The 25,480-nt window shown below is 67.1% G+C and overlaps 6 protein-coding genes across 10 annotated transcripts in view; 1 reads left to right on the top strand and 5 right to left on the bottom strand.

Moving 5' to 3' along the window:
- Positions 1–4,468, bottom strand: part of ECH1 (enoyl-CoA hydratase 1) — a 76,641-nt gene extending 72,173 nt beyond the window's left edge. For 2 of the 3 annotated variants that reach the window (XM_054808220.1, XM_054808219.1), the window contains exons 1-10: positions 4,347–4,468; positions 3,252–3,414; positions 3,080–3,168; positions 2,860–2,984; positions 2,725–2,773; positions 2,560–2,624; positions 1,816–1,886; positions 1,650–1,721; positions 1,363–1,513; positions 362–491 (exon numbers count right to left, since the gene is read on the bottom strand). In XM_054808220.1, coding sequence (XP_054664195.1) covers positions 387–491; positions 1,363–1,513; positions 1,650–1,721; positions 1,816–1,886; positions 2,560–2,624; positions 2,725–2,773; positions 2,860–2,984; positions 3,080–3,168; positions 3,252–3,414; positions 4,347–4,380 — 924 coding nt within the window. In that variant the 5' untranslated portion in view covers positions 4,381–4,468 and the 3' untranslated portion in view covers positions 362–386. Of the gene's footprint in view, positions 1–314; positions 492–1,362; positions 1,514–1,649; positions 1,722–1,815; positions 1,887–2,559; positions 2,625–2,724; positions 2,774–2,859; positions 2,985–3,079; positions 3,169–3,251; positions 3,415–4,346 lie in introns of those variants that run through there. The other variant, XM_054808218.1, reaches the window with a different exon arrangement.
- Positions 4,469–4,861: 393 nt separating this feature from the next.
- Positions 4,862–11,973, bottom strand: HNRNPL (heterogeneous nuclear ribonucleoprotein L). Of its 3 annotated transcripts, none has more exons than XM_054808184.1 (13): positions 11,713–11,973; positions 10,976–11,094; positions 10,659–10,896; positions 10,425–10,510; positions 10,155–10,251; positions 9,997–10,069; positions 7,024–7,095; positions 6,671–6,951; positions 6,468–6,589; positions 6,143–6,344; positions 5,491–5,548; positions 5,265–5,360; positions 4,862–5,165 (listed from the first exon to the last, which is right to left on the bottom strand). In XM_054808184.1, the coding sequence occupies exons 1-13, from the start codon at positions 11,944–11,946 to the stop codon at positions 5,107–5,109; spliced, it is 1,737 nt and encodes a 578-aa protein (XP_054664159.1). In that variant the 5' UTR covers positions 11,947–11,973; the 3' UTR covers positions 4,862–5,106. The 3 variants fall into 3 exon arrangements, with proteins under 3 accessions (XP_054664159.1, XP_054664157.1, XP_054664156.1); XM_054808182.1 differs by having other exon boundaries at positions 5,265–5,393; positions 11,713–11,958; XM_054808181.1 differs by having other exon boundaries at positions 6,671–7,095; positions 11,713–11,965.
- Positions 11,974–13,287: 1,314 nt separating this feature from the next.
- Positions 13,288–16,772, bottom strand: SIRT2 (sirtuin 2). Its single transcript, XM_054808125.1, has 16 exons — positions 16,675–16,772; positions 16,516–16,562; positions 16,378–16,417; positions 16,191–16,307; positions 15,856–15,897; positions 15,649–15,755; positions 15,496–15,552; positions 15,303–15,371; positions 15,045–15,174; positions 14,692–14,751; positions 14,516–14,571; positions 14,323–14,399; positions 14,162–14,213; positions 13,952–14,019; positions 13,617–13,683; positions 13,288–13,501 (listed from the first exon to the last, which is right to left on the bottom strand). The coding sequence occupies exons 1-16, from the start codon at positions 16,688–16,690 to the stop codon at positions 13,352–13,354; spliced, it is 1,155 nt and encodes a 384-aa protein (XP_054664100.1). The 5' UTR covers positions 16,691–16,772; the 3' UTR covers positions 13,288–13,351.
- A 188-nt stretch (positions 16,773–16,960) lies between these two features.
- On the top strand, positions 16,961–19,088 carry NFKBIB (NFKB inhibitor beta). Its single transcript, XM_054808130.1, has 6 exons — positions 16,961–17,411; positions 17,638–17,743; positions 17,850–18,078; positions 18,238–18,326; positions 18,412–18,657; positions 18,848–19,088. Exons 1-6 carry the CDS (start codon positions 17,095–17,097, stop codon positions 18,893–18,895), a joined length of 1,035 nt encoding a protein of 344 aa, XP_054664105.1. The 5' UTR covers positions 16,961–17,094; the 3' UTR covers positions 18,896–19,088.
- Positions 19,089–19,294: 206 nt separating this feature from the next.
- On the bottom strand, positions 19,295–23,431 carry SARS2 (seryl-tRNA synthetase 2, mitochondrial). Its single transcript, XM_054808128.1, has 16 exons — positions 23,203–23,431; positions 22,700–22,795; positions 22,567–22,596; positions 22,310–22,450; positions 22,173–22,227; positions 21,732–21,795; positions 21,517–21,622; positions 21,383–21,430; positions 21,138–21,246; positions 20,956–21,001; positions 20,715–20,802; positions 20,514–20,626; positions 20,320–20,413; positions 19,981–20,073; positions 19,815–19,880; positions 19,295–19,702 (listed from the first exon to the last, which is right to left on the bottom strand). The coding sequence occupies exons 1-16, from the start codon at positions 23,425–23,427 to the stop codon at positions 19,574–19,576; spliced, it is 1,503 nt and encodes a 500-aa protein (XP_054664103.1). The 5' UTR covers positions 23,428–23,431; the 3' UTR covers positions 19,295–19,573.
- Positions 23,432–24,560: 1,129 nt separating this feature from the next.
- MRPS12 (mitochondrial ribosomal protein S12) lies at positions 24,561–25,441 on the bottom strand. Its single transcript, XM_054808140.1, has 3 exons — positions 25,365–25,441; positions 25,156–25,237; positions 24,561–25,081 (listed from the first exon to the last, which is right to left on the bottom strand). The coding sequence occupies exons 2-3, from the start codon at positions 25,202–25,204 to the stop codon at positions 24,675–24,677; spliced, it is 456 nt and encodes a 151-aa protein (XP_054664115.1). The 5' UTR covers positions 25,205–25,237; positions 25,365–25,441; the 3' UTR covers positions 24,561–24,674.
- Between the last annotated feature and the right edge of the window lie 39 nt (positions 25,442–25,480).

The raw sequence follows: 25,480 nt of genomic DNA, 5'->3' as shown, positions 1-25,480 counted from the left end.
CCCCCCCCCCCCATCCATATACCCCCCCCTTTAGGTCTCCATACGTCCCTGTGCCCATATACCCCCCCCTTTAGGGCTCTCTATATGCCCCCCCATGCCCACATACCCCCCCTTTAGGTCTCCATACGTCCCCGTTCCCCCCCCCAGGTCTCTCTATACCCACCCCTGTGCCCATAAACCCCCCCCCCCATCCATCTACCCCCCCTTTAGGTCTCCATACGTCCCTGTGCCCATATACCCCCCCGCCCTGTCCATACCCCCCCCCTTTAGGTCTCTGTACCCCCCCCCAGCCGCAGCGGGGACGAGGCAGGGTGGGGACATGGGGACAGTGGGTGTATTGGGGTGGGGGTGTGTGTGTGGGGGGGGTGACACCGGGCGCGGGGTCCCTACAGCTTGGAAAAGGGGACGTCCTCGGGGCCCTTCTTCTCCATCGCCGCCTGCACCGACTTCAGGATGTCCTCGGTCTGCAGCATGCTCATGTTCCAGGTGGCCTGGGGACGGGGGGGGGGACACGGTCAGGGGACACCCCTGGGGATGGGGTGGGGGGGACACAGTCAGGGGACACCCCTGGGGATGGGGACGGGGGGGGGCACGGTCAGGGGACACCCCTGGGGATGGGGTGGGGGGGACACAGTCAGGGGACACCCCTGGGGATGGGGACGGGGGGGGACACAGTCAGGGGACACCCCTGGGGATGGGGGCGGGGGGCACAGTCAGGGGACACCCCTGGGGATGGGGACGGGGGGCACAGTCAGGGGACACCCCTGGGGACAGGGGGGACACGGTCAGGGGACACCCCTGGGGATGGGGTGGGGGGGACACAGTCAGGGGACACCCCTGGGGATGGGGACGGGGGGGGACACAGTCAGGGGACACCCCTGGGGATGGGGTGGGGGGGACACAGTCAGGGGACACCCCTGGGGACAGGGGGGACACGGTCAGGGGACACCCCTGGGGATGGGGTGGGGGGGACACGGTCAGGGGACACCCCTGGGGATGGGGTGGGGGGGACACAGTCAGGGGACACCCCTGGGGATGGGGACGGGGGGGGACACAGTCAGGGGACACCCCTGGGGATGGGGTGGGGGGGACACAGTCAGGGGACACCCCTGGGGATGGGGACGGGGGGCACAGTCAGGGGACACCCCTGGGGACAGGGGGGACACGGTCAGGGGACACCCCTGGGGATGGGGTGGGGGGGGACGACACAGTCAGGGGACACCCTTGGGGATGGGGACAGGACACCACCAAGGAAGAGGGGGGGGAACAGGGACGATGCAGGAGGCGTCCCGGCCCTTTGGGGACAAGTGTCCCGGTATTTTGGGGACAAACGAGGGTGTTTTGGGGCCGGGGAGCGCTCACCATGTAGCGGAGGCTCTCGGGGACGGAGTGGTCCCTCGAATAGACCAGGTTGACCTTGGTGCCCTGCACGGCCACGGGGCTCCGGGCCGCCACGGCGCTGGCCACGTCCAGGGCTCCCTGCAGCAGCGTCGCCTTGTCAGGGAACACCCGGCTGCGGACGAGAGGGGCTGCCAGCGGGGACGGGCACCCCGAGGTGGCACCACCACCCCCCCCCCCCCACCCCGTGACGTCGGGGATTGTCCCTTCCCCGGGGAAAGGTTGGGGGTGGTGGGGGGGGGCTGCGGTACCTGACCAAGCCGCAGCTCTGCGCCTCGGGGGCCATCATCTTGCGGGCGGTGAAGGCCAGTTCGTTGACGAGGCTGTGGGAGGGGGGACAATGACACGGGGACCACCCCCCCTTGATGTCCCCTCCCCGGTGTCCCCATCCGTGCGTGTCCCCCCCCAACTCCCCACCTCTGGTTGCCCACGATCTTCGGGAGACGCTGGAGGGTGCCCACGTCGGCCGCCAGCCCGATGTCCACCTCCTGCGGGGATGGGGACACGCGAGGGGACACGTGAGGGGCCGTGGGGGTGGCCCAGGGGCTCCAGAGACATCCGAGGGGGTCTTGGGGACATCTGAGGGGCCTTGAGGACATTTCAGGGGGCTCGGGGACATCCGAGGGGTCCCAGGGACATCTAAGAAGCCACCAGGACGTCTGGGAGGTCTCAAGGACATCTGAGGGGTCTTGAGGACACCCGAAAGGTCACAGGGACATCTGAAGAGCCATGGGGACATCTGAGGGGTCCCAGGGACACCCAAAAGGTCCCAGGGACACCCAAAAGGTCACAGGGACGTCTGAGGAGCCATGGGGACATCTCAGGGGTCCCAGGGACATCTGAGGGGTCTTGAGAACACCCAAAAGATCACAGGGACGTCTGAGGAACCATGGGGACATCTGAGGGGTCCCAGGGACACCCAAAAGGTCCCAGGGACACCCAAAAGGTCACAGGGACGTCTGAGGAGCCATGGGGACATCTGAGGGGTCTTGAGAACACCCAAAAGATCACAGGGACGTCTGAGGAACCATGGGGACATCTGAGGGGTCCCAGGGACACCCGAAAGGTCACAGGGACGTCTGAGGAACCATGGGGACATCTGTGGGGTCTCGGGGCCATTTGAGGGGCCTCGGGGCCACCCAAGGGTGCCCACCCACCTACCTTCACCTGGAACCAGGCGTCCTGGGCGCAGTAGCGGATGTCGCAGGCAGAGATGAGGTCGACGCCTGCCGGGAGAAGACCCCGACCCGGTGACGAGGGGGGGACACACACACATCCCCCCCCCCCAAACCCCTGACACCGACGTCCCACCGCGCCCCAGCTCACCTGCGCCGATACAGGCGCCGTGCACCGCCGCGATCACCGGTTTCGGACACTGCGGGGGACACGGGCGTCAAGGGATGGGGTGGGGGTCAGGGAACAGGGTCCTCCCCCCCCAATCCGTCCGTCCCTCTGTCCCACCTTCTCCAGCACCGAGAAGGTCTCCTGGTACTGGGAGATCTTCTGCCGCAGGTTCCACGCCTTCCTGGCCACGTCCTCGCCCTCCACCGCCATGAATTCGCTTCCCATCTCCATCAGATCGATCCCTGCCCGGGGGGGGGGGGCGTGCCGTCACCAGCTGGGGGAGGACAGGGGACGCCCCCCCCCCCCCTCACCCCCAAATCCCCCGGCGCCGTCTCACCAGCCGTGAAGATCTTCCCGGCGCCCGAGATGACGACGGCGCGGCAGGCCGAGTCGCGGGCGATGTCCTGGAAGCACTCCACCATCTCCCTGGGGGACAGCGGGGAGACGGTCGGGAGGGGGTTTGGGGGTGCCAGGGGTCCCCGGGTGTCGTGTCCCCCCCTCCCCGTTACCTCCAGAACGCGGAGTTCATGGCGTTCCTCTTCTCGGGGCGGTGGAGCTCCACGTGCAGGACGTGGTCCCGCTCCGGCGTCACCCGCAGCGTCTCGAAGGCGCGAGCGGGCGAGCGGCGCTCCCCAGCCTCCGCCGACATCAGCCGGGCCGGGAACCGCAGCGCTGCGGCACCCGGCCCGTCACCGGGGTGTCGGGACCCACCGGGGAGGGACTGGGACCCACTGGGACATACTGGGGAGGGACTGGGACCCACTGGGGAGGGGCTGGGAGTCCCTGGGGAAGGGCTGGAACCCACTGGGACATACTGGGGGGGGGGGCTGGGAGTCCTTGGGACCCACTGGAGAGGGACTGGGGAGGGACTGGGACCCACTGGGACATACTGGGGAGGGACTGGGAGTCTCTGGGACATACTGGGGAGGGGCTGGGAGTCCTTGGGACTCACTGGAGAGGGACTGGGGAGGGACTGGGACCCACTGGGACATACTGGGGAGGGACTGGGACATACTGGGGTGGGACTGGGACCCACTGGGGAGGGACTGGGACCCACTGGGACATACTGGGGAGGGACTGGGACCCAGGGGCAACTGCTACAACACACTAGGAAAGGGTGTGGGGGGGTACTGGGACTCACTGGGATCCAGTGAGGAAGGGCTGGGAGTCCCTGGGAGGGGCTAGGACGGACTGGGACTCACTGGGACATACTGGGAAGGGGCTGGGAGTCCCTGGGAAGGGACTGGGAGTCCCTGGGACATACTGGGGAGGGACTGGAACTCACTGGGACATACTGGGGAGGGACTGGGAGTCCCTGGGGAGGGACTGGGACATACTGGGACATAGGGGGCGGGGCTGGGAGTCCCTGGGGAGGGACTGGGACATACTGGGGAGGGGCTGGGACTCACTGGGACATACTGGGGAGGGACTGGGACATACTGGGGGGGGTCTGGGGAGCCCGAGGATCAGGGCGGGCAGCGCAGAAAGGGGGGGACACGGGGGCCGGGAGGTCAGCTGGGGGTCAAGGTCAGGCTGGGGGTCACCGGGGGGGTCAGGTTAGGCCGTGGGGGGCCCCGTGTCCCCGCCCCCCCCCCCCCACTCACGTCTCCCCAGCAGCCCCCGCAGCCCCGCAGCCATCGGCTCCCGCACGGTCCTCCACGGGCCGGGGACAGCGAGGACGAAGGCTAGAGCGCCGCCTCTTCCCGCCACGTGACCCGCCCGCACAGAGCGGGGGGCCGTAACTTCCGCTCCCCTACCGAGGCGGAAGTGCCCCTAAACACCTCCCTACCGAGGCGGAAGTGCCCCTAAACTCCTCCCTACCGAGGCGGAAGTGCCCCTAAACACCTCCCTACCGAGGCGGAAGTGCCCCTAAACACCTCCCTACCGAGGCGGAAGTGCCCCTAAACACCTCCCTACCGAGGCGGAAGTGCCCCTAAACTCCTCCCTACCGAGGCGGAAGTGCCCCCTAAACTCCTCCCTACCGAGGCGGAAGTGCCCCCTACACTCCTCCCTACCGAGGCGGAAGTGCCCCCTACACTCCTCCCCCCGAGGCCTGCACCAAACCCATCCTCCTTAGCCTTTGCCCGATATCCCCCTAAATCCCCCCAAAACGTGGGAGGTGTTTTCCAAACGAGTTTATTGAAAGGCGCGAGGGCGGGGGGGGGGGGGGGGGGGGGGGGGCACGACGACCGAGCACATGTACAATCATTCTCCTTAAAAATGGGGGGGTAAAGGGGTGGGTGGGGGTGTCGCTGGGTGGTCACTCCTGAAGTTTAGTTTTTTTTTTTTAAAAAAAAAAACAACAAACAAACAGAGGGGTTTTTTTTTTGGGGGGGGAACCACCCGCGGGGTGGGGGTCCCCAGTTAGGAGGCGTGCTGGGCGGTGGAGAAGCAGAGTTTCAGCGTGTAGGGGTACGGCCCGTCTGGGGGAGAAGAAAAAGGGGGGTTAGGGGGGGCTGTAGGGGGGGTTTGGGGGTCCGGGGGGGGGTTGGGGGGTGTGTGTGCCCCCCCCCATCACTTACTGGGGTTCTTCATCTGGTAGTGGTTGAGGAAGCCGAGGGTCTCCAGGGCGTCGCTCTTGGAGTCCCACTCCAGCAGCCCTGAGGAGCTGCGTTCACCTGCGGGGGGGCGTCTCTTCCTCAGCCCGGGGGCTGCGGCGGCCGTGCCACCCCCACCCCCCCAACTGGGACAGGAGGGGGACCCCGGGGCACCCACGGCACCCGGGACACCCACAGCCCCGACACTTACTCTTCCCAGAGAAGACCTTGACCGAGGAAGGGCGCTTCACCCCCAGCTCGTCGCAGATCTGGGGGGGGGGAGAAAGGGGGGGGGTGTCAGCGGCTGGTGGAGGAGGGGGAAGAATGGAAAGAAAAGGGAAGGAGAGTAGGAAAAAAAAAGGGGGGAGAAAAAGAAAGCAGCAAGGAGAAGGAAAGAGAAAGGAAGATGAAAAGGAAGAAGGGAGGAGGAGAAAGGAGAAAGGAAGATGAAAAGGAAGAAGGGAGGAGGAGAAAGGAAGATGAAAAGGAAGAAGGGAGGAGGAGAAAGGAAAGGAAGATGAAAAGGAAAAAGGGAGGAGGAGAAAGGAGAAAGGAAGATGAAAAGGAAAAAGGGAGGAGGAGAAAGGAGAAAGGAAGATGAAAAGGAAAAAGGGAGGAGGAGAAAGGAGAAAGGAAGATGAAAAGGAAAAAGGGAGGAGGAGAAAGGAGAAAGGAAGATGAAAAGGAAAAAGGGAGGAGGAGAAAGAAAAGGAAGATGAAAAGGAAACGGGAAGAAAAAGGAGAGAAGGAAAATAAAGAGGAAGAAGGGAGGCAAAGTAGTAAGGAGAAGAGGAAAAGGACGAAGCGAGGAGGAGGAAGAGGAGGAGAAGGAAGGGACGGCACGGCCGCCCCCCCCCCCGTACCTCGTAGAAGTTGTCCTCGGTCACCTCCAAGGGCGCGTTGAAGAAGTGGAGGACGTTGCTGGGGTGCTGGATCCTGTTCTTGGCCGCCTGCTCGGGGGTGGAGAAGCGATTGTTGCGGGAGCCGCTGAAGTCCTTGTAGCTACAGGATCCGTCCTCCAGGCCGTAGGATTGTCCGGGCATGATGGCCTGCTGCTTGGAAACGCTGCGGGACGGGCAGGGGGCTCAGCGGGACGGGCAGGGGGGTCAGCGGGACGGGCAGGGGGGTCAGAGGCAGGGGCTGCCCGTCGCTGCCCGTACCCCCCCCCCCCCCCAAATCGAGACCTACCAGACGTTGAGCTTCTGCCCGAACATGAAGTTGTTGTTGAGGTGGGTGATGGCCCGATCCACGGCGTAACCGTCCGCCATCTCCACCATGGCTGCCCCCGGCTTGCTCTTCATGAACTTGACCTGGAAGAAGCGGCGGTGGGGCGAAGACCCCTCGGGGAACCCCAGACACCCCCCCCCTCCCAGGGGAACCCCCTCGTTTACCTTCTCCACGTTTCCGTAGAGGCAGAAGATGTTGAAGACGCGGTCGCAGTTCATCTTGGACTGATCCAAGCCGTAGACCATGAGGACGGGGCTGTCGGCGTGGGGGCCGTACTCCGGCGGCGGCGGTGGCGGCGGCGGGTGACCGTACTGGGGGCCGTACCGGCTGGGTCCCCGGCGGTGCCCCCCCACCGGAGGTCCCATCCTTCTCCCTTCGTAGTGGGGTGGCGGGGGGCCGTAGCCCTCGTCGTGGTAGTGCCCGTGGTATCCGCCGTGGGGTCCTCCTGCGCAGGGAGAGGGTTGGAGACCCCCCCTCCCGTGACTCTCCCCCCCGCCCCGTCGCAAGGACGCCATACCGTACTCCGCGGGGTGGTCTCCCAGGAGCGGGGGCTGCCGTTGGCGCTTGTTGGGGTTGCCGCCCGGGTCTCCTGCGGGTGGAAGGAGAGGTTAGGGTGGTCTCGGAGAGAAAGGGGGGTGGTGGGGGGGGGCCAACCACTCCCCAGGGTGCCAGGGGTCCCTCCGGTCCCTGATACCCCGGCCTGGCCCTGGAGAGATTTTGGGGATCCCCCAGCTACCCCAGGAGGGTGACGGCAGGGCTGGCTCCCAAGCCCTGCGCCCCCCGCTCCCGACCGGGACCCCCCCGTGTTGATGGAGAGCCCCGGTGGGAGCGAGGGGGCCGAATCTGGGAGCCCCCCCCCCCCCTCCCCACCTCCTCCCACGCCCCAATCCTACCCCCCTCCCACCCACCGGGGACCAGCCCCGGGCTCCCCCCGCCCCTAAGCTGACTAGGTAAGGGGGGAGGTACGGCGAGGGGAGCGCCCCACTCCGTGCCCCCGACCTCCGGGATGTCGCTAATTTTAATTTCTACACAGCCGTTAAAAAAAAAAAAAAAAAAAATTAAAATAATAAGATAATTAAAAACTTAATGTACAGAAAGGAAAAATAAAAATATAAATTAAATGATCTCCAAAAAAAAAAAAAAAGTGGCAAGACATCTCCCCGCCCCGCCAAAACGGGAGAGGGAGCGAGACTGGTACAGGCAGCAAAGCAACAGCAGTAACAGGTTAAAACGAGCCATCACATACAAGGCATAAACACGCTCATGTCACCGTACAGTTGCTCTTCTCTTCCCTTTACACGACCGGGTTTCGTACAGGTTTATTCCGAGTCGATTACAAAGATTGAAAAGGGCTACTTACAGCGGGAGTACAAAGTACAATGTCCATTGTCATATAAAAATTTCTGTATTTCTCTTACCATTGGACGCTTCAAGAGTGAGTTAGCACAGTTCTGAAAGATGGCGTCCCATCAAACATACACTGCGACCCTGCATCACATGGTTTCAGAGTCATAAACACAGGTCAAAGGCACAAACCGCTACAATTTTTCTTTAGAAAAAAAAATAAAAATAGTAAAATTTTTTTTTTTTAAAAAAAAAAACCAACAAAAAAAAAAAAGGTCTCACAGATGTTTAGTCCTCAGGAGATACCGACAGAGAGGACATAAAGGTGTGATAATGAGAGTGTTCCTCCGTGTTTCACACTTTGTGTTGTGCTGTAAAACGTGGTGCTCCTGGCTCTGTGTAGCTCTTTCCCGTGTGCGTGTCTCCTCTGTAATGGCAATGTGCCTGCGCCAGCCCCGCACGGCCCCAGCTACGGCCTCCTAGGGACCTGTGTGCCCTTGGTTTGGGGGTTGCTTTGTCTGGGGTGTTTTGGTTTTGGTTTTTTTTTTTTTTGGGGGGGGTTTTTTGGTTTTTTTTTTTTTTTTGGTTTGGTTTGGTTTTTTTTTTTTGTCTCCGCTTGGCGCTGATATGGTGGCAGTTGAGGACTGCAGGAGAAACAGCGTAAAGCAAAGGAACTGCCCCTCCCAAACCAAACCGTGCTGAGAGCAATCCTAAGGTCTTGGAGGGCCTCAGATCTATTCCGGTCTCCGGTAAGAGCGCTGCTGGGCTTGTTTTGAGGACCCTCTGGGCTGTGTTTTCTAGTTCTGTGTACCTTCGTGGGTTCGGTTTGGTCTGGTTTTGGTAAGTAAAGGTAAATGTCTGCTGTGGCATGCTGCGCCTCTTTCTCTCTCTGTGCTGTAGATAGTCCTTGGGCCACGGTGTTGTGTCCTTGATGTAATGAGCTCAAGCTGCTGCTTGTTTTTTCTGGATGCTGCGTGTTTTCTCCAGTAAAGTTTTCTACACTGTGTGGTGTGAGGAATGTGCAGAGGCAGGTCACGGCCCATTCGGGACTTCCGCTGTTGTACGGTCCCCGGGGTTATGTGCAAATGACTGCTCGGAGCTGGGAAAGGCCACGTTACCGCACACCCGCCCCTCCTCTTGCCCCAAATCCCAGCGAGCCCCTTCTCGCCCCTGCGGCTCTGCACATCTTCTACGTATGGATCGGGAGGAGAGCTCTGCCCCTCGCTAACTCATGTAATGCCATTGCTTGCGTCCGCACCTCAACGGCTCTGCAGCTTTGAAAAGCGGGGGTGTCCGGCAGACGGTGGCTCCCGCAGCGAAATCCGCTCCCCCCCACCCCCCCCCCCCCACCCCAAAACCTCGTGCCCATCCCACCCCCTCCCCGCTTCGAGGCCGCCCGGCGCCGACACCCCGGCTTTAAAACACGAAGCCTTTTTACTTCAAAAAAAAACCCCAAAACAACCCCAAAACAAGCGTCGCCAAGCTCCGCGTGCGGGGCTGACCCTGCGCAGCCCGACACGGAGGGCTTCAACGGCCGCCCCGGCATCCGGCGAGCATCAGGGGCTGGGGGGTGTCTTGTTGTTGTGTTCCCCCCCCCCCCGCCTCCCCAAGCTCAAGGGAGCTGGCATTTCCCCTCCGGTTTTACGGACAGGCCGTTTCCGACTCGCCCCTCGGCTCCGGGAGGGCGACGCAGCCCCGATTTGGTAAATCCGGTTCGGAAGATGAGGCACGCAAAGAGCCGGCAGCGGGGCAGACACAAGAAAGCAATGGCACTTCCCCCACCCCAGCCCGAACCACCAGAAACTCATTAAATATTATAAAAAACCGTAAAGAAACAACCGCGTATCGCTGGTGCAGAGACTCCCCCTCGCTTCACGCGCCTGACACCGATGCTCCCCGACAAGCAACGCGCAGAACAGACCACCGAGAGGAACCCCCGGCCATCGCCGCTCGTTATTTTTGACTCATTTCGTCCCTCCCCGCGCCCCCCCCCCCCGTCCCCACCTCGAAGCCCTCTCCCCGTCGAGCCCGCGCCAGCTCCGGCTGAAGGTACGGGCAGGCGAATGGCATTACATATTGTGGGTCGGTATGAGAGTGCTGTGCCCGGCCGTGTGCGTAGGTTACAAAGCGCTTCATCGGGGATTACCTTGTCCGCTGAGGTTGGGGTTGGTGTAGTCCCAGGTATCCTGGTCGTTCTTGAAGACGTTGAGGCGCGTTGGCTGCGAAAAGACACCCGGAGGAACGTCAGGCGTCAGCGGCGTCACCCCAACGAGGGGGCTGCGCGCTGCCGGCGGGGACGCTTACCTTGGCGTATTCGATTTTCAGCGTGCAGCACCCGGAGTAAATGTCGGCCCCGTTGAGGGACGCCTTGGCTCGCTGGGCGCTCTGCACCGAGTCAAACGTTGGCGGCGTTAAGGACGTTTACCGAAATCAGAAAGTCGTTAGGGTGGGTTTTGTTGTCTGGGAGAACGGACGGGACCGCTCTGAGGCAGAACCGAACCAACCCACAGCAGAAAAAATTAAAACACAACCACGAGAGAGGCAGCCCCGGGCTTTCAGGGCACAGAAGGATATTCCACCATGGCCTGGACGCCGTTTTTCCTGAAGATAACGATCCTCTGCACTGGGCCGCAGGGGTTGCAGATGGTGTACAGCACGTCCTGTGGGACGGGAGAGGCCAGAAGGTGTGAGGGACCCGGCCGGGGGTGCAGCGGCAGCCCCCCAGAGCCCCCCCAAAGCAGCCGATGCCAGGGCCAGGACAGATCCACGCTTCCCAAACCCTCGGGGTTCCCCTGGCGCGTCACCCACCGTCGTGATGGAGTAGATGGGGTTGAGGATGGTGAAGAGCAGGACGTTGTTGACGCCCCTGGAATCATCCGTGTCCCCGGGGCGGGATATCTTCTGGCTGGTGGAATAGTTGACGAAGGCGGGGTGGCCAGCGATATAAATCTGGTTGTCGGCTGCGTAATTAACGGCGTTGCAGGCGCCGAGGATATCCTCAAACTCCACCAAGGCTTGTCTCTTCTTGGGCATCACCACCACGTAGCTGGGACGGCAAAGGCCGCGGTCAGAGCGACACCGCGGTGTCACCGTCACCGCGCGCGTCCCCCAACGCTTCTCCTCACCTGATGGGGCCAAACTCCTGAAGGGCCTCCACGAGATCGGCCTCCACGACGCCGTCGATCAGCCCCCGGATGTGCACCACGGGGGAGGCGGGCGTCTTGTGAGGGTCGTCGTAGTTCTCCTGCCAGGAGAGAAGGTTTTGGCTCAGTACCGTGCCCACCCTGAGCCACCAAAGCCTCTTGACTCCCCCGAAAGCACCATGAAAAACAACCCCAGGTAAGGTCTCGGCCACCACCGAGGGTCCTGCACCACGGTTCCGGCATCCCCATGGCCCTGACCTGAGCCCCAAGGCCTTAGCCTAGCCCACACCCCCTCCAAGCAATCCCAGACCCCCTAAACACCCCCCACGCCCTCTGCCGACCCCCAGACCTACCCTGCCCCCCCACTTCCAGCCCTCTCAGGCCCAGTCTGCCCCTGCGTTACCCGCCCCCCCCCGGACCCCAATCCTCTCCCTATGAACCCTGCCCTCTCCAGCCCCTTAACCCCCCCCCCCCCCCACCACGGGGGGCGTTTTGCCCCCTCAGGCCTCATCCCGCCCCGCTGGAGCCCCATCCCCCCTCCCCAAAAAACCCTTCCCTCCCCCGCCCCAGCCCGGCGCCACCCCCCGCCCCTCCCCAGGGCCTTCCACGCCCCCCGCCTCAGGCCCCGCCATGATGCCGCCGCCTCCTCCTCCTCCTCCTCCTCCCCCCCCCGCACCTCCCAAGGGCCCAACCGCCTCCCACCCCCCGACCCCGCTCACCGCTCCGGCAGCGCCAGGCCCGCCGCCAGCTCCCCCCGGCCCGCCAGGCCCGTGCGGCGGCGGTTCCGCGTTCTCCGTCTTCTGACGCTTAGGAGCGCGGCCGCCCTCGCCGCCCCCACCGTAGTAGCGACCCGAGCCGCCCCCACCGCCGCCGCCCGCCGCCATCTTCCCCATCTCGCCCCCGCGGCCGCTGCCCTCCGCGCTCTGCGGACCCCGCCACCGCCGCCGCGACATGGCGCCTCACTCCGCCGCGCCGCCTCCGCCACGCCCCTATTGGCCCTCCCCCTCGCCACTCAAGGCGGGACTCCCGGTCTATTGGTTCACGGCGCTGCCCCTCTGTCGTGGGCCCCGCCCTCCGCCGCTATTGGCCCCGCCGGTCCGCCATCCTCGCGTTCATTCGCCCGCGCTTCTGCCCGTTAGAGGCGCTACTGTCTTCCATTGGCCACAGTCCGTGTCCGTCCGCCCGCCCACCGAGCTGGTTGGCTGGAGCGGCTGCCTCTCTGGATGGCGCCCCGCCCTTCTTCATGGCCCTGCACTCAGGCCCCGCCTTCGTCTAGCGCCTCTCCGGGTGCTCCCAGAGGTCCTTTCGGCGGAGACTCGTCCGGCTATTGGTCAAAGGCAACGCCATCAATCACCTGGGCTCTGATTGGCTCCTCTCATGCCTCTCACATCCCCTTCAGCTTCTCCCACCGGGCCATCCCCCCGCCCATTGGCTAACCCTCCCGCCTATCAACCCTCGCGCCTGCCGTCCCGCGCTCTGATTGGCCGTTTTCCTCAGCCTTCACTTCGAATTGGCCCGCGCCCCTTGGCGCCGGCCCTGTCCCACCGCGCCCCCTCAGGTAGGGACCGGCGGGAACCCCCAAACCGGGCAGGGACCCCCCCAAGGCCCCCAAACCGGGCAGGGAACCCCCAAACCGGGCAGGGACCGCCCCAGGGCCCCCAAACCGGGTAAGGACCCCCCAGAGCCAGGCAGGGCCCCCCTCAGGGCCCCCAAACTGGGCAGGGCCCCCTCCAAAACCCTCAAACCGGGCAGGGACCCCCCCAAACCGGGCAGGGACACCCCCCCAGGGCCCCCAAACCGGGTAAGGACCCCCTCCAGGGCTAGGCAGGCCCCCCCCGCCCAAGACCCCCAAACTGGGCAGGGATCCCCCCAAACACACCCCCCCCCTCCAGGGCCGGGCAGGACGCAGCAGGGTTTTAGAAATAAAGCGCTTTATTGCACAAATCCTGGAAAAAAGGCTGGAAAACGGGGTGGGGTGGGAGGGGGAAGGGGAAAGCCCCCCCCCCCTCCAGGCTGTGCACTGCTGGCGGGGGCAGCCCCAGTATCCCAGTACCCAGCCCCATTAACACTCCAGTTCCCACCTCCATTGACCCCCCCCCCCCCCAGTACCCCCCAATGACAGGGACCCCCACTCCAGCACCCCCTTGTTCCTGGTCCCTTTAACCCCCAGCATCCTAGGACCCCCCCACCCCAATAACCCCTCATTTCCAGGCCCCCTTACCACCCTGGGAATCCCCCCCAGTACCCCCCCGCACCCGTACCTCCTCCCTTCTTGCCCCCCCCCCACCCCGAAGGGAACAGACGAGGACAATAACCCGTCTCTGCGGCCGTTTAATGTAGCGGCTCCCCGACTCCACGCTACGGCGTGGGGTCCTGGCTGCCCCCCGGGCTCTCGCCGCTGGCTCCTGGGCTCTCCCCGTCGCCCCCCCGGGCCTTGCCCTCGCCCCCCCGGGCGGCCTTGGCATCGATGGCAGCGTGTTCCCTCCTCACCAGCTCCTCCAGCTCTTTCTGCGGGGACAGGGATGGGGATGGTGAGGGAGAGAGGGGGGTGCGGGCTCAGAGAGCAGGACACCACCCCCCCCCCCGCCCCCCCAAAATTGCCACGGAGGGGGGCAGGAGGTACCTTCCAGCCCAGCAGCTCTGCCAGCGCCAGGCAGCCGGCGTCGCACTCCCCGAGCCAGGCCACGTCCCTGCGGGGACAGAGGGACCCGTGGGAGGGGGCGCAGGTGTGGGGGGGGAGCCCAAACCACCTGGGGGTACCCCCCAAAACCACCTCGGGGGGCCCTAACTCCCCCCACCTCCCCACACACCGGCACAGAGACCTGGAGGTGCTGCCCCCCCCCCCCGCTTCCCCATGGATGCTAGGCATCCCGGTCCCTCCCAAACGCCTCCCCTGCAGCCCCCCCTGAACCCCCAAACCCCCCCCGAACCCCCAACCCCCCCCCGAACCCCCCCTGCCTGTAAGCCTTGTCCGAATCGAAGTCCATGCCGCAGCCGAAGCCCATGAGGGACATGAGGGGGTCGCTCTGGGGCGGGGGGGAAAATGAGGGTGACGGGGGGAGACAGCAGCACCCGTGTGCCCCCCCCCAGTACCCTCCCAATCCCATCTACCCCCCCCTCAAGGTGCCCCCCCACTTTAGCGGCCCCCCCAAACCCCCCCACCCTCACCTGCCCCGTCTTCTCCTTGTTGATGAGGAGTCGGGGGGTGTTGGTGGGGACCCTGTGCGGGAGGAGAGAGGAGGGAACAGTCATGGGGGGGTGGTGGGGAGCTGGCGGGGGGGGACACACGATTGGGGGGGACCCGAGGAGCTGGGGGGGGGGGTGCAGACCTGCCGACGAGGGAGGCGAAGGGCTGGACCTGCAGCGAGGTGCCCATGATGAGGAGCAGGTCGACTTTCTGGAAGTCCTGGGAGGGGGAGAGGGGACGTCACCGCAGGGCCACCGGTGTGACGCCCCCCCCCCCCCCTTCCCCAAATCCGAGGGGGCTGCGGGGGCTGCCCCCCCCCCCCCCAACCCACTCACCGACTGCAGGAGGGTGAAGAAGCGCGAGGGGAGGCTCTCCCCGAAAAAAACGATGTCTGGGGGGGGGGGAACGGGAGGTGAGCGGAAGGGCCGAGGCGGGGGGGGGCCCCACGCGCCCCCTTGGAGCATTGGGGGGGGTGTGTACAGCCCCTCCCGGGCCCCCCCCCCCAACTCACCAGGTTTCACCACGCTCTGGCACTTCTCGCATTTGGGGACGAGGGACGAGAAAATCCTTTCTGGAAGAAACGGGGACGGGAGAGCTCAGTGGGGGGGGGGAAGGCAGAGGGATATTGGGGGGGGGGGTCAGGGGGAGACACAGGAACACGGGGTGGGGGGCACTGGGGGAGAACAGTCTCCCGTTAGGACCCCATCCCGGAGCACGGGGACCCCCTTGCCCACCCTGAGCTGTCCCCTCACCCAACCAGGGACGTGCCACCCCCGCCCCCAGCCTCAGCGGTGCCCCGGGGGGGGGTTGGGGGTGTCCCATGGCCCCCCCCCCCCCCAATGTTCCCGGCCCCCCACCCCGTACCCTTCATCCACTGGAGGCTGTAGGGCTGCCGGCAGGACGGGCGCAGGCAGTGGGAGGTGAAGAAGGTGCCGTGAGCTTCCACCAGCAGCTCGGGCTCCAGCCCCGCCACCCGCTCCAGCGTGTCGATGTTCTACTGGGGCGTGACGTTGTGGGGGGGGGGGGGTGTGGTCAGGGGCACCTCGAGCCCCCCCCCACCCCCCAAACTCCCCCAGACCCCCCCCCCCCCCGACTCCCTCCCTGACGTTGAGGGGTCCCTACCTGGGTGTAGCAGCGCAGCAACAGCCCCTTCTCCTGCAGCAGCCGCATGAAGTAGTGACACACCGTGGGCTGGGGGGACACACGCACGCACAGAGAATGGGGGGGTCAGGTTTTTTTTGGGGGGGGGGAGCCCCCGGGAAGGTTTTGGGGGGGGGCTGCAGCCAGGGGAAACTGAGACCAGGGAGAGTCTTACCTTGAACTGCCCCGGGTAGAGCTCCCGGGCCAGGGCAAAGAAGGGTTCAGGGTGTTGCTGTGGGGGGGGACGACACACGAGGCGCTCAGGGAATTGGGGGGGTCTCTGAGACCCCCCCCTCCCCCCAAAGTGGCAGTGGGGGGGGGTCGGTACCTTGAAGAAGCTGATTTCGAAGATGGCCTCGGGGTAGGGCAGGTCGTAGCTCTGCAGGTTGGCGTAGAGGCCGGTGCCGGGCGAACGGAAATCGGGGATCCCGGCGGCTGTGGGTGGGAGGGGGGGGTGGCTCGGGGAGGAGCAGGGGGACCATCAGGACCCCCCCCCCCCCAAATTTGTGTCTGTGCCCCCCCAAACCGTACTCACAGGTGGAGATCCCGGCACCCACCATGCACACGACGTTCTTACCTGGGGGGGGCGGGAAATAAAGGGCTGAAGGGTGGCACCTCAAACCCGCCTCCCCGGTTCCCCCCCCCAAAACTGCCTCCCCGGTTCCCATCCCCCCCCCCCACCAACCACCTTCTCGGTTCTCGCCCCCCAAAACCACCTCCCCGGTTCCCCCCCCCGCAAACCACCTCCTCGATTCTCGCCCCCAAAAACCGCCTCCCCGGTTCCCTCTCCCCCCCCAAACCACCTCCCCGGTTCTCCCCCCACCCTCCAAAACCGCCTCCCCGGTGTCCCGGTGTCTCCCCCCCCCGTACATTTGTCGCTCCGCAGGAACCGGCTCACTCCCTCCAGTGACAGCTCGTCCAGCACCTTCTCCGGTTTCTCCCCGCCCAGCCCCAGCGTCCGGGAGAGGAGGCTCCGCAGCAGCTCCACTGCACCGGCACGGGAGGAGGATCAGCCCCCGGGGCCTCCTCCCGGACCGGGCCGTAACCCCACACTTACTTTCAGAATCTCCCGAAGCACCCAACTCCGTATCAGAGACCTGCGGGGAAACCGGAGAGGAGTGAGAGGCTGCTGGAGGCCTCACCGGGGCCAAGTTACCAGTACCGGGAGGGGGGACGCGCACCACCGGGAACTCACCGGTGACTCCGCGTCCCGCTCGGCCTCGTCCCCGCGGGCACCGGGAGCTGGGGGAGAAGGAGGACAGGGGATCAGCGGCAGCGGCGCGTAGAGGGAGGGGGGGGGATCCCCGCCGGCCCGGACCCCTCCCGCCGCCGCCGCCCCCCCCCCCCCCGTTACCGTCCGGCTCGGCCATGGACGCCGGCCGCTGCCCGGGCCACACTTCCCGGCGTGCACCGCGCCGCACAGCCACACCTCCCGGCGTGCACCGCGCCGCACAGCCACACCTCCCGGCGTTACACCACGGGCTGCGCTGATAGGCGGAGAGCGACCACACCTCCCGAAATCCATCGCGCCTCCCCTCTATCTTTACGGCCACACCTCCCGGCGTACACCGCGAACGGCGCTGATAGGCGGAGAGCGTGGTATTTCCCGGCGTACCCCGTGCCTGACGCCCCGGAAGTGTTGTGAGGACTACGGATCCCGACAGGCCCCGCGCGGCCGCCATCGCCGGGCCCGGCGGGGATTTCCCGGGACGACGGCGGCGGCGGCCCCATGGCGGCGCGGCCCTGAGCGCGGCCTTAGCCCGGCGGCCCGGCTATGGCGGCCGCGGAGGCGGCGGCTCCGACGCCTCCCGGTGATGTGAAGCGGCCCGAGGGTGATGAGTGGTGCGACAGCGGCCTTGGCTCGCTGGGTGAGGGGCAGTTGGGGCCGCTGCCCGCCAGCCCCGGGCCTGCCAGTCCCGGTACGGCCCTGGGCCCCGTCACGGCGGCTGTAAGCGCCGTTCGCCTCGCTGAACCTCCCGACGAGGAAGAGGAAGAGGAACGAGCGGCCTCGTCGCCGTTAGCGGCCGCCGCCGTGAACCCCGCGGCCTGGCTCCGGCACGTCCTGGGCTTCCTCACCGAGGACGGCGACACGTGAGTGCGGGCGGGGATCCCCGCTCCCCGGGGCGGCGGGGTGGGGGAACCCCAGTCCCGGGAAGGCCCTGACAGCGGGTCCTATCCCCCTTCCCCCCCTCCCCGGGCACCCACGGGGCCACGCAGGACCCCCGGGAGGGGCCGCTCTTGCCCCCGCTACGGGGCCGGGGGGGTGGCGGGACCCCCCCCTCACAGCCCATAACGCTGCCCCCTCCCTCCGCCCCAGGGCCCTGCACTTGGCCGTGATCCACGAACACGAGGCTTTCCTGGACTCCATCCTGCAGTACACGGGAGGCACCGAGTACCTGGACCTGCAGAACGACCTGGGGCAGGTACCGACACGAGGAGGGGGGGGACAGGTTTTGGGGGGTGTCTCCCCCCAACCTCCGGGCGGGGGGCTCCCCGTTCTCCCTCCCTGAGGGGTCTCTCTCCCCGCAGACGGCGCTGCACATCGCCGTCATCCTGGGCCTGTCCGGCTTCGTGCGGAAGCTGCGGGCGGCGGGCGCGGGGCTGTGCGTGCAGGAGAGGGGGGGGCACACGGCGCTACACCTCGCCTGCCGCGAGGGCCGCCGCGGCTGCGCCCGCCACCTCCTGGGGCCCCCCCGGATCCCCCCGGCACCCCACGACGAGGAGGCGCGCGCCCAGCTCGACAGCGTCAACTACGACGGTGCGAGGGGGGGGGGGACGGGGACGTGAGGCTGGAGGCGGGGGGACGGGGACGGAACGGGGACACCGTAGGGAGATGGCGGAGGGTTGGGGGGACACCATGGGGCTGCACGGTTTCAGTTAGGGGGGGCCCCGCGGTGACCCCCCCCTTCCCCCTCAGGTTACACCCCCCTCCACGTCGCCGTCCTCCGCAAAGACCTGGCGATGGTGGAGCTGCTGCTGAGCGCCGGCGCCGACCTTAACAAGGCGGTGAGTGCCGCGATGGGGCGGGGGGGGCACGGGGGTGTCCCTCGCGTCCCCTGACCCCCCGTTTCCCCCCCCGCCCCCCACCAAGGAGCCCAGCTGCGGCCGCAGCCCCCTGCACCTCGCGGTGGAAGCGCAGAGCCCCGAGGTGGCAGAGTGCCTGTTGCGCGCTGGCGCCGACCCCGCCGCCCGTATGTACGTGGGGTACACCCCCCTCTACAGCGCCCGCCACCGCCCCGACCCCCGTCTGCCTCAGCTGCTGCGGGATTTCGGGGCGCAGGAGCCCCCCGCGGATTCGGAGGACAGTCCCGACGAGGGCGACGGCGACAACAGCGACGTAAGTGCCCCGTCGTGCACCCCCAAATCCCCTTTGCTCCTCTGCTAACAGGGGTTCGCCTCGCTCTCGGCAGCCCTCCCCCCAAGAATTGAGGGGGGGGGGCTCACCCTGCTCCTGGCAACCCCCCCCCCCCAAAAACTCACGGGTGGGATTCTGAGCGCTGGGTGTTTGTGTGTGTCCCCCCTCTCAGGAGGAATACGACGATATCGTCATCAACAGCGGGCGCTGCGTGGACTGACGGGCTCCCCCACCCCCCAAGTCTCCCCCCTATTTATCTGGGGGCTCCCGATGCCGTTGGCTGGACTTTGGGGGAGCCCCCGCTCCCCCCCCCCCTCCCCATCCCATCCCTGCCGCCCCCCCCTCCTCCCCGTCCCGGTCGTAGCGTAGAGGATTTATATCGGTTGTTGTAAAATAAAGAGGTGTTCGGCCACCGCACAGCCCCCCCGCCACCCTCCTCCTCTTCCTCCCAGCAACAGGCGGGTCCCCCACCCCCACCCCAGGGATCCCCAGTAACCTCCCAGTCGCCCCAGTTTCTCTCCTCTGCGCCCCACGCCGCCGCGGGCCGTGACGCGGTTACGGGGTGCGAAAGCACGGAGGAACGCGTGTGCGGCTCTTGGGGGGGGGGGCGGTGCGGGGGTGGTGAAGGCGGCGTTTATTGCAGGGGTTCGTTAACAGCGGGGGACACCCGTGTCCCCGTGGGACGTGTCCGCATGTCCCGTGTCCGCGTGTCCCATGTCCCCCTCCTCGGGGACGTCCGTCTTCCTGCCTCCCTATCCCGTCCGGCGCAGGGGCCACCTGGAGTGTCGTCGTTCCCCCCACCCCCCGCCATGCTTGGGGTGCCTTGTGGGGACACTGGAGCCGCCTGGGGTGTCCCCCCGGGTTTGGGGTGCGACGTGGGGTTCCCCCATCCCCGGCCTCAAGGTACCTTGCGGCCCCCCCGGGGCTGATTGGGGCCGATGTAGCGCAGAAGCGGGGCTGGGGGCCGGGTGAGCACGTCCTGGCCGACGAGGGGCTGCAGGGCGGGGGGCACGCGGACACAGCCATCCTGGGGGGCACAGGGCAGGGTGAGGATGCCCCCCAGCACCCTGGGGTGCCCCCCAGCACCCCGGGGTACCCCCCAGGACCTGTTCCCCCCCCCCTCCACCCTCAGCACGCACCGGCAGCTGGTTGCACTCCAGGAGAGCGATGAGCATCCGGGAGACGGCGCAGGCGGTGCCGTTCACCTGGGGGGGGGGGGGGGCAGGGGGGTTAATGGGGGGCAGAGGGGTTTGGGGACCCCTCCTGGGGGGGGGATTTGCCCCCCTCTTCCCCCCCAGCACCCACCGTGTGCGCGTGCTGCAGCCGCCCGGCCCCGTCGCTGTACATGATGTTCAGGCGCCGGCTCTGGTAGTCGGTGCAGTTGGAGGCGCTGGAGATCTGGGGGGGACGGGGCAAAAGGGGGGGGGGGGTGTGTCACAGGCATTTGGGGACCCCCTACAATGGGGGTTCACCCACAGTGGGGTGCATTCCCTCTCCTAATTCCCCAGCAAACCCCAAACCGGGGGTGGGGTGGGTGCGGACCCCTTTAATGCGAGAGATCTGCCCTCAGGTTACTGGTGCAGCCCCCAAATTTGGGGGGGGTGTGGGGTGTGTTTGGGGGTGTCCCCGGGGATTTGCCCTCACCTCCCCGTATTTGCCCCGTCCGGGCATCCAGGCTTCAATATCGAACTTGCGGTAGGCGGGGAGCCCCAGCTCCTGCGTGGGCATGTCGAGGACGCTGCGGGGAGCGGGGGGGCTGTCAGCTGTGGGAGGTTGGGGGGGACGCACGCGGGGGGATGACACCCCCACACCCCCCCCCCCCAGCACCCCATTCTTACCGGTAATGTAATCCCAGCTCGGAGAAAATCTCCTTCTGCAGAGCCAGGAACTCGGCCAGCAGCGCCTCGCTCTCGGCACCGCTCTCTGCCGCCGTCACCCCGAACATCTCTACCTGTGGGGACAAGGGACAGCACCGTGTGGTGTCTCCCCCCCCCCCCCCCCCCCAATGCTGGGGGTCCTTCCCCCAGTTTCCCCAGTACCTTGGTGAACTGGTGGACGCGGTAGAGCCCCCACGGTTCCCGTCCCGTGTCGGTCTCGGCCCGGTAGCAGGTGCTGGAACAGACGACCCTGCCGGGGAAAGGGGGGGGGGGGTTAGGACCCCCCCTGGCTGCCTGGGTCCCCCCTGGTAGGGGCTGGGGGGTCCCCAGGGTCGTGTCCCCCCCCCCCCCCGCCCCAAGCAGGGATTGGGGAGCTCCTGGGGAGCGGGGGGACGCCCTGTACCTGATGGGCAAGTCCTCCAGCCGCACGGCGTGGTCCATGAAGTACCCTGGAGGGGAGGGCAGAGCTGGCGGGGTGGCAGCGGGGCCCCCGGCGCGTTCCCAAACGCACCGACCCCGTTTTCCCCGGGTTTTGCCCCGTTTTTTTGGTGGTTTGGTTTTTTTTTTTTTTTTTCCCCCCCTCACCTGCGATCCCCACCTCGGAAGTACCGGCCAAGCAGAGATCCTCGAAACGGGAGGGGTCGATGTTGTAGACGGGCGAGGGGGTGGCGTTGGGCTGCATGCCGCAGCCCTCCTGCGAGACGGGGGGGGGGGGGGGGGGGGGACACACGACACGGACGGGACACGGGGGGGTGACTGGGGGGGTCCCAGAGCCGTTGTGGAGGGGGGGACACACGGACACGCACACGGGGGACGGCGGTGGCACTTACAAAAACGGCGCCTCGCAGCAAATCGGGGACCGTCATGGGCAGGAACCCCTGGGGGGGGGGAAAGGGGTGTTTTGGGGGTGGGGGGGGTGTGGGGACCCCCCTCCCCGGCCGCCCCCTCCCCTCCCGCCACGTACCTTGGGCAGCAGCTTGGCGAGGACGAAGCGTACCAACGCGTGCTGCAGCAGGGCCCCCGCCCCGCACAGGTAGTAGGAACGATGTCCCGAAACGTGCGACAGGCGCCTGCGTCGCGAGGCGGGACACGCGCGCGCCCGCGCGCCTGCGTCACGGGGTGGGGGACGCGCGTGCGACGCCCCGGTTTGTCCCCGCCCCGGCGCCCATGGGTGCTCACCGTTGGCGGATGATGTCCAACCCCTCGCCCAGCTCCAGGTGTCCCTTCGGCTTGAAATCAAACGCTGCGGGGACAGAAACGTCGGGAGCCTTCCTCGCCCCGGGGAACCCTCCTCTTGCTTCCCAAAGCCTTCTTCACCCCAGGGACCCTCCTCTTCCTCACCCCCAGGACCCTCCTCTGCGCCCCCCCCCCCCCCCCCCCCCCCCCCCCCCAAAACCTTCCTCACCCCAGGAACCCTCTTCTTCCCCCCACAGGGTGCCCTCCTCCTCGCTCCCCCCCCCAAACCCCCCATCACTTAGAGGAACCTTCCTCCTCCTCACCCCCCCCCCCCGCCCCGAGCTGCTCTCAGCCCCAGGGGACCCTCCTTGCCTCCACCCCCCCCGCATCACCGCAGGGAAACTGAGGCACAGCCCCCCCCCCCCCCCCCCCCCCCCCCAATACCTGGCTTCTGTCCCACCACCTCCAGCACGCGGGCCTGGCTCTCATCCCCGACGGGCTGGTGGAGAGGGGGTGTCAGACGGTGTTGGGGGGGGACGGGGACACGGTGACCCCCACCCAACACCCCCGCCCCAGCTCACCGCCTCGGGGTGGGTGCGGTTGGGGAGCTGCAAGGCCTTGAGGTAGAAACGTTCATCCAGGGCGGCCTCCTCGACCAGCAGCTCCTGCAGCTGCAGCCGGACCTGGCGGCCGCGGGCCCGCAGCGCTGCGTACGCGGGGAGCTGCGGGGACACGGGGCTGGGGGGGGGGACACGACACACATCCCCCCCAGCAGCCCCCCCCCGGTTGGGAGTGGGGTTCCCCGCGCTCCCCCCCCCCTCCCCCCTCGGGTCCCTACCGCTTCCGCCGTCTCCTTGTCGTGGGCTGCCTGCAGGAGGAGAGCGGGTGGGACGTGGTGGGTGGGTGGGTGGGGGTGTCACGGGGAAGGGGTGGGGGTGTAGGGGTGGGGGCTGGGTGGGGGGGTGTCTCACCATCAGGGCCCGCACGCCCTGGGCCACCCGTCCCTTCTCGGCCTCCAGGCGGGCGATGGCGGCCCGCACCTCCCCCAGCCGGGACCAGGTCTGCACCTGGGGGGGTGGGGGGTGGTGTGGGGGGTGGGTGGGGTGTGGGGGGTGGGCGGGGTGTGGGTGGGCACGTCCCCTCTCACGCACAAGCTCCGCCCCATTCAGGACCCACAAGTAGCACCCAGCTCCTCCATAAGCCCCGCCCCTTCATACCAGACCCCGCCCCTTCCCTGTGGGCCCCGCCCACCCGAGACCCCGCCCCTTCCCAGGCAGACCCCGCCCCAAGCCCCGCCCCTTTCCACAGGCCCCGCCCCTCCCCGAGGCCCCACCCCTGACCCCCTTCCCAGGCAGACCCCGCCCCAAGCCCCGCCCCCTCTCTTCAGGCCACGCCCCTCCCCGCACCCCCACCCGACAGACCCCGCCCACCTCCACTCTTTGGCCCCGCCCCCCCGAGGCCCCGCCCCGCTCACGATCTCGCGGAGGTCACCGCCCCTCAGCGACCCCCGCCGCCGATCCAGCTCCCGTTCGCTCAGCGCCGTCACGTCCAGCTGCGGCCGCGCGCTCAGGCCCTCGCGCACGTGCTCGTACAAGCGGCTCCTCCCCGGTCCGGCCCCTCCGCCCGTCCCGCTCCCGGCCCCTCGCCATCCCCGTGCCGCCACCCGCCGCGCCGCCGCCAGCGCCCTGGGCGCCGCCATCTTGGACGCGAGTCACGTGGCGGAAAGGGCGAGGCAAAGCGCGGCCACGCCCCCGAAGCGCTCTGGCCACGCCCCCTCCTACCCAGTGTCCCCAGGACCCCCCCAGTGTTCTCAGGACTCCCTAGGACCCTTCCTCGTGCCCCCAGGACCCCACCAGTATCCCCAGGTCCCCCCAGTGTCCCCAGATCCCCCCCGGACCCTTCCCAGTGCCCCCAGGACCCCCCCAATGTTCTCAGGACTCCCTAGGACCCTTCCTAGTGCCCCCAGGACCCCCCTAGTGTCCCCAGATCGCCCCCCAGGACCCCGCCAGTATCCCCAGGACCCCACCAGTATCCCCAGATCCCCCCAGTGTCCCCAGATCCCCCCCGGACCCTTCCCAGTGCCCCCAGGACCCCCCCAATGTTCTCAGGACTCCCTGGGACCCTTCCTAGTGCCCCCAGGACCCCCCTAGTGTCCCCAGATCGCCCCCCAGGACCCCACCAGTATCCCCAGGACCCCACCAGTATCCCCAGATCCCCCCAGTGTCCCCAGATCCCCCCCCAGACCCTTCCCAGTGCCCCCAGGACCCCCCCCCCCCCCCAGTGTTCTCAGGACTCCCTAGGACCCTTCCTAGTGCCCCCAGGACCTCCCTAGTGTCCCCAGATCGCCCCCCAGGACCCCGCCAGTATCCCCAGGACCCCACCAGTATCCCCAGATCCCCCCAGTGTCCCCAGATCCCCCCCCAGACCCTTCCCAGTGCCCCCAGGACCCCCCCCCCCCCCAGTGTTCTCAGGACTCCCTAAGACCCTTCCTAGTGCCCCCAGGACCCCCCTAGTGTCCCCAGATCCCCCCCCAGGACCCTGCCAGTATCCCCAGGACCCCACCAGTGTCCCCAGATCACCCCCCAGGACCCCACCAGTGTCCCCAGATCACCCCCCAGGACCCCACCAGTATCCCCAGATCACCCCCCAGGACCCCACCAGTATCCCCAGATCACCCCCCAGTGTCCCCACATTGCCCCTCAGGACCCCACCAGTGTCCCCAGATCCCCCCAGTGTCCCCAGGACCCCCGAGGCCCCTTTCCAGTGCCCCCAGGACCCTCTCCAGCATCCCCTCGCCCCCCTCCCCAGCTCCCCCAACACCACTCCACAGCCTTTCCCGCACGGCGACAGCCTTTAATGGGTGCAGCGAAGGAACAAACACGCTCCCTCCCGAGCCCACCGGCACAGCGCCCCCGCGCAGAGGGGCCGTTCCTGCGTTCCCTCCCTTCATTTCTTCTTCTGGATGTGGGCGCAGTCGTACTTGCCCCGCACGATGGTGAGCTTCACCCCCGGCAAGTCCTGGGTGCGGCCGCCCTGTACCAGCACGACGTGGTGCTCCTGGAGGTTGTGGCCTTCCCCGGGGATGAAGCACACCACCTCCTTCCCGTTGCTCAGCCGTACCCGAGCGCATTTTCGGTTGGCTGAGTTGGGTTTCTTGGGCTTCCGGATCAAGTTCTTGATCACCACCCCTTTGATCTGGGGGCGGCCGAAGGTAGCCCCCAGTTTAGGAGGGGGTGGCTTGGTTCGGCCCTGTCGGTGCATCTGGTTCAGGGTGGCCATACCGCCGGTCTGCTGCGGGTACAGCGGCACCGGCCGCCTCCCGGGCACGGCGGCGGGCGGGAGAGCTCCGGTAGCTGCGGAGGAGAACAGAGAGAGGGATCAGCGGCCGCGGGAAGCTCCAGAAGGGAGAGCGAAGCGGGATACGTACCGCAGCCGCGCAGGGAGGCCGCGGCCCTCAGCAGAGCGCGGAGCGGCATCCTACGGGCCCGCAGCACCGCGACCGGCGAGGCCTGAGGGGAGAAAAGCCCGATTAGTGCTGCCGGGGAAGGAGAAGTGTCTGTGAGGTGGGGGGCAGCCGCCATGGGGCTGGGGCCCCGTCCCGCACCCGGAGAGCGGCGGGGAAGGCGCCTCACTCACCTCACACCGCCGCCATATTGGCGCACGGCCGCCCCCTTCTACCGCTTTTCCCGCCGCGCCGCACTCTGATTGGACGGCGAGAACGCCAATCTCTCACCCTTCCTTCTGTGATTGGC

Source organism: Grus americana, chromosome 34, assembly GCF_028858705.1.
Source record: "Grus americana isolate bGruAme1 chromosome 34, bGruAme1.mat, whole genome shotgun sequence".
NCBI classification, from domain to species: Eukaryota; Metazoa; Chordata; class Aves; order Gruiformes; family Gruidae; genus Grus; species Grus americana.
The sequence above is the reverse complement of the archived record's forward strand: the minus strand, read 5'-3'. Positions and strand labels throughout refer to the sequence as shown.

Bases quoted from the DNA above. Each gene is read 5' to 3' on its own strand.
- SIRT2 (XM_054808125.1), bottom strand. The intron at 15,898-16,190 runs GTACGGGGGGGG...CGCCCCCCCCAG, and splicing joins GTTCCTGCGGAGCGACAAAT to GTAAGAACGTCGTGTGCATG. The intron at 15,756-15,855 runs GTGAGTACGGTT...TCCCACCCACAG, and splicing joins GGGTGCCGGGATCTCCACCT to CCGCCGGGATCCCCGATTTC.
- NFKBIB (XM_054808130.1), top strand. From the start codon at position 17,095: ATGGCGGCCGCGGAGGCGGCGGCTCCGACGCCTCCCGGTGATGTGAAG. The intron at 18,327-18,411 runs GTGAGTGCCGCG...CCCCCCACCAAG, and splicing joins GCGCCGACCTTAACAAGGCG to GAGCCCAGCTGCGGCCGCAG. The intron at 18,658-18,847 runs GTAAGTGCCCCG...CCCCCCTCTCAG, and splicing joins GCGACGGCGACAACAGCGAC to GAGGAATACGACGATATCGT.
- MRPS12 (XM_054808140.1), bottom strand. From the start codon at position 25,204: ATGCCGCTCCGCGCTCTGCTGAGGGCCGCGGCCTCCCTGCGCGGCTGC. The intron at 25,082-25,155 runs GTACGTATCCCG...TCTCCTCCGCAG, and splicing joins GGCCTCCCTGCGCGGCTGCG to CTACCGGAGCTCTCCCGCCC.
- HNRNPL (XM_054808181.1), bottom strand. From the start codon at position 11,946: ATGTCGCGGCGGCGGTGGCGGGGTCCGCAGAGCGCGGAGGGCAGCGGC. The intron at 10,070-10,154 runs GTAAGCGTCCCC...GTCTTTTCGCAG, and splicing joins TGAAAATCGAATACGCCAAG to CCAACGCGCCTCAACGTCTT. The intron at 5,166-5,264 runs GTAAGTGATGGG...CTTCTCCCCCAG, and splicing joins CTACCAGATGAAGAACCCCA to ACGGGCCGTACCCCTACACG.
- SARS2 (XM_054808128.1), bottom strand. From the start codon at position 23,427: ATGGCGGCGCCCAGGGCGCTGGCGGCGGCGCGGCGGGTGGCGGCACGG. The intron at 21,431-21,516 runs GTACGTGGCGGG...CCCCCCCCCCAG, and splicing joins TCGCCAAGCTGCTGCCCAAG to GGGTTCCTGCCCATGACGGT. The intron at 20,803-20,955 runs GTACAGGGCGTC...TTTCCCCGGCAG, and splicing joins CTGGAGGACTTGCCCATCAG to GGTCGTCTGTTCCAGCACCT.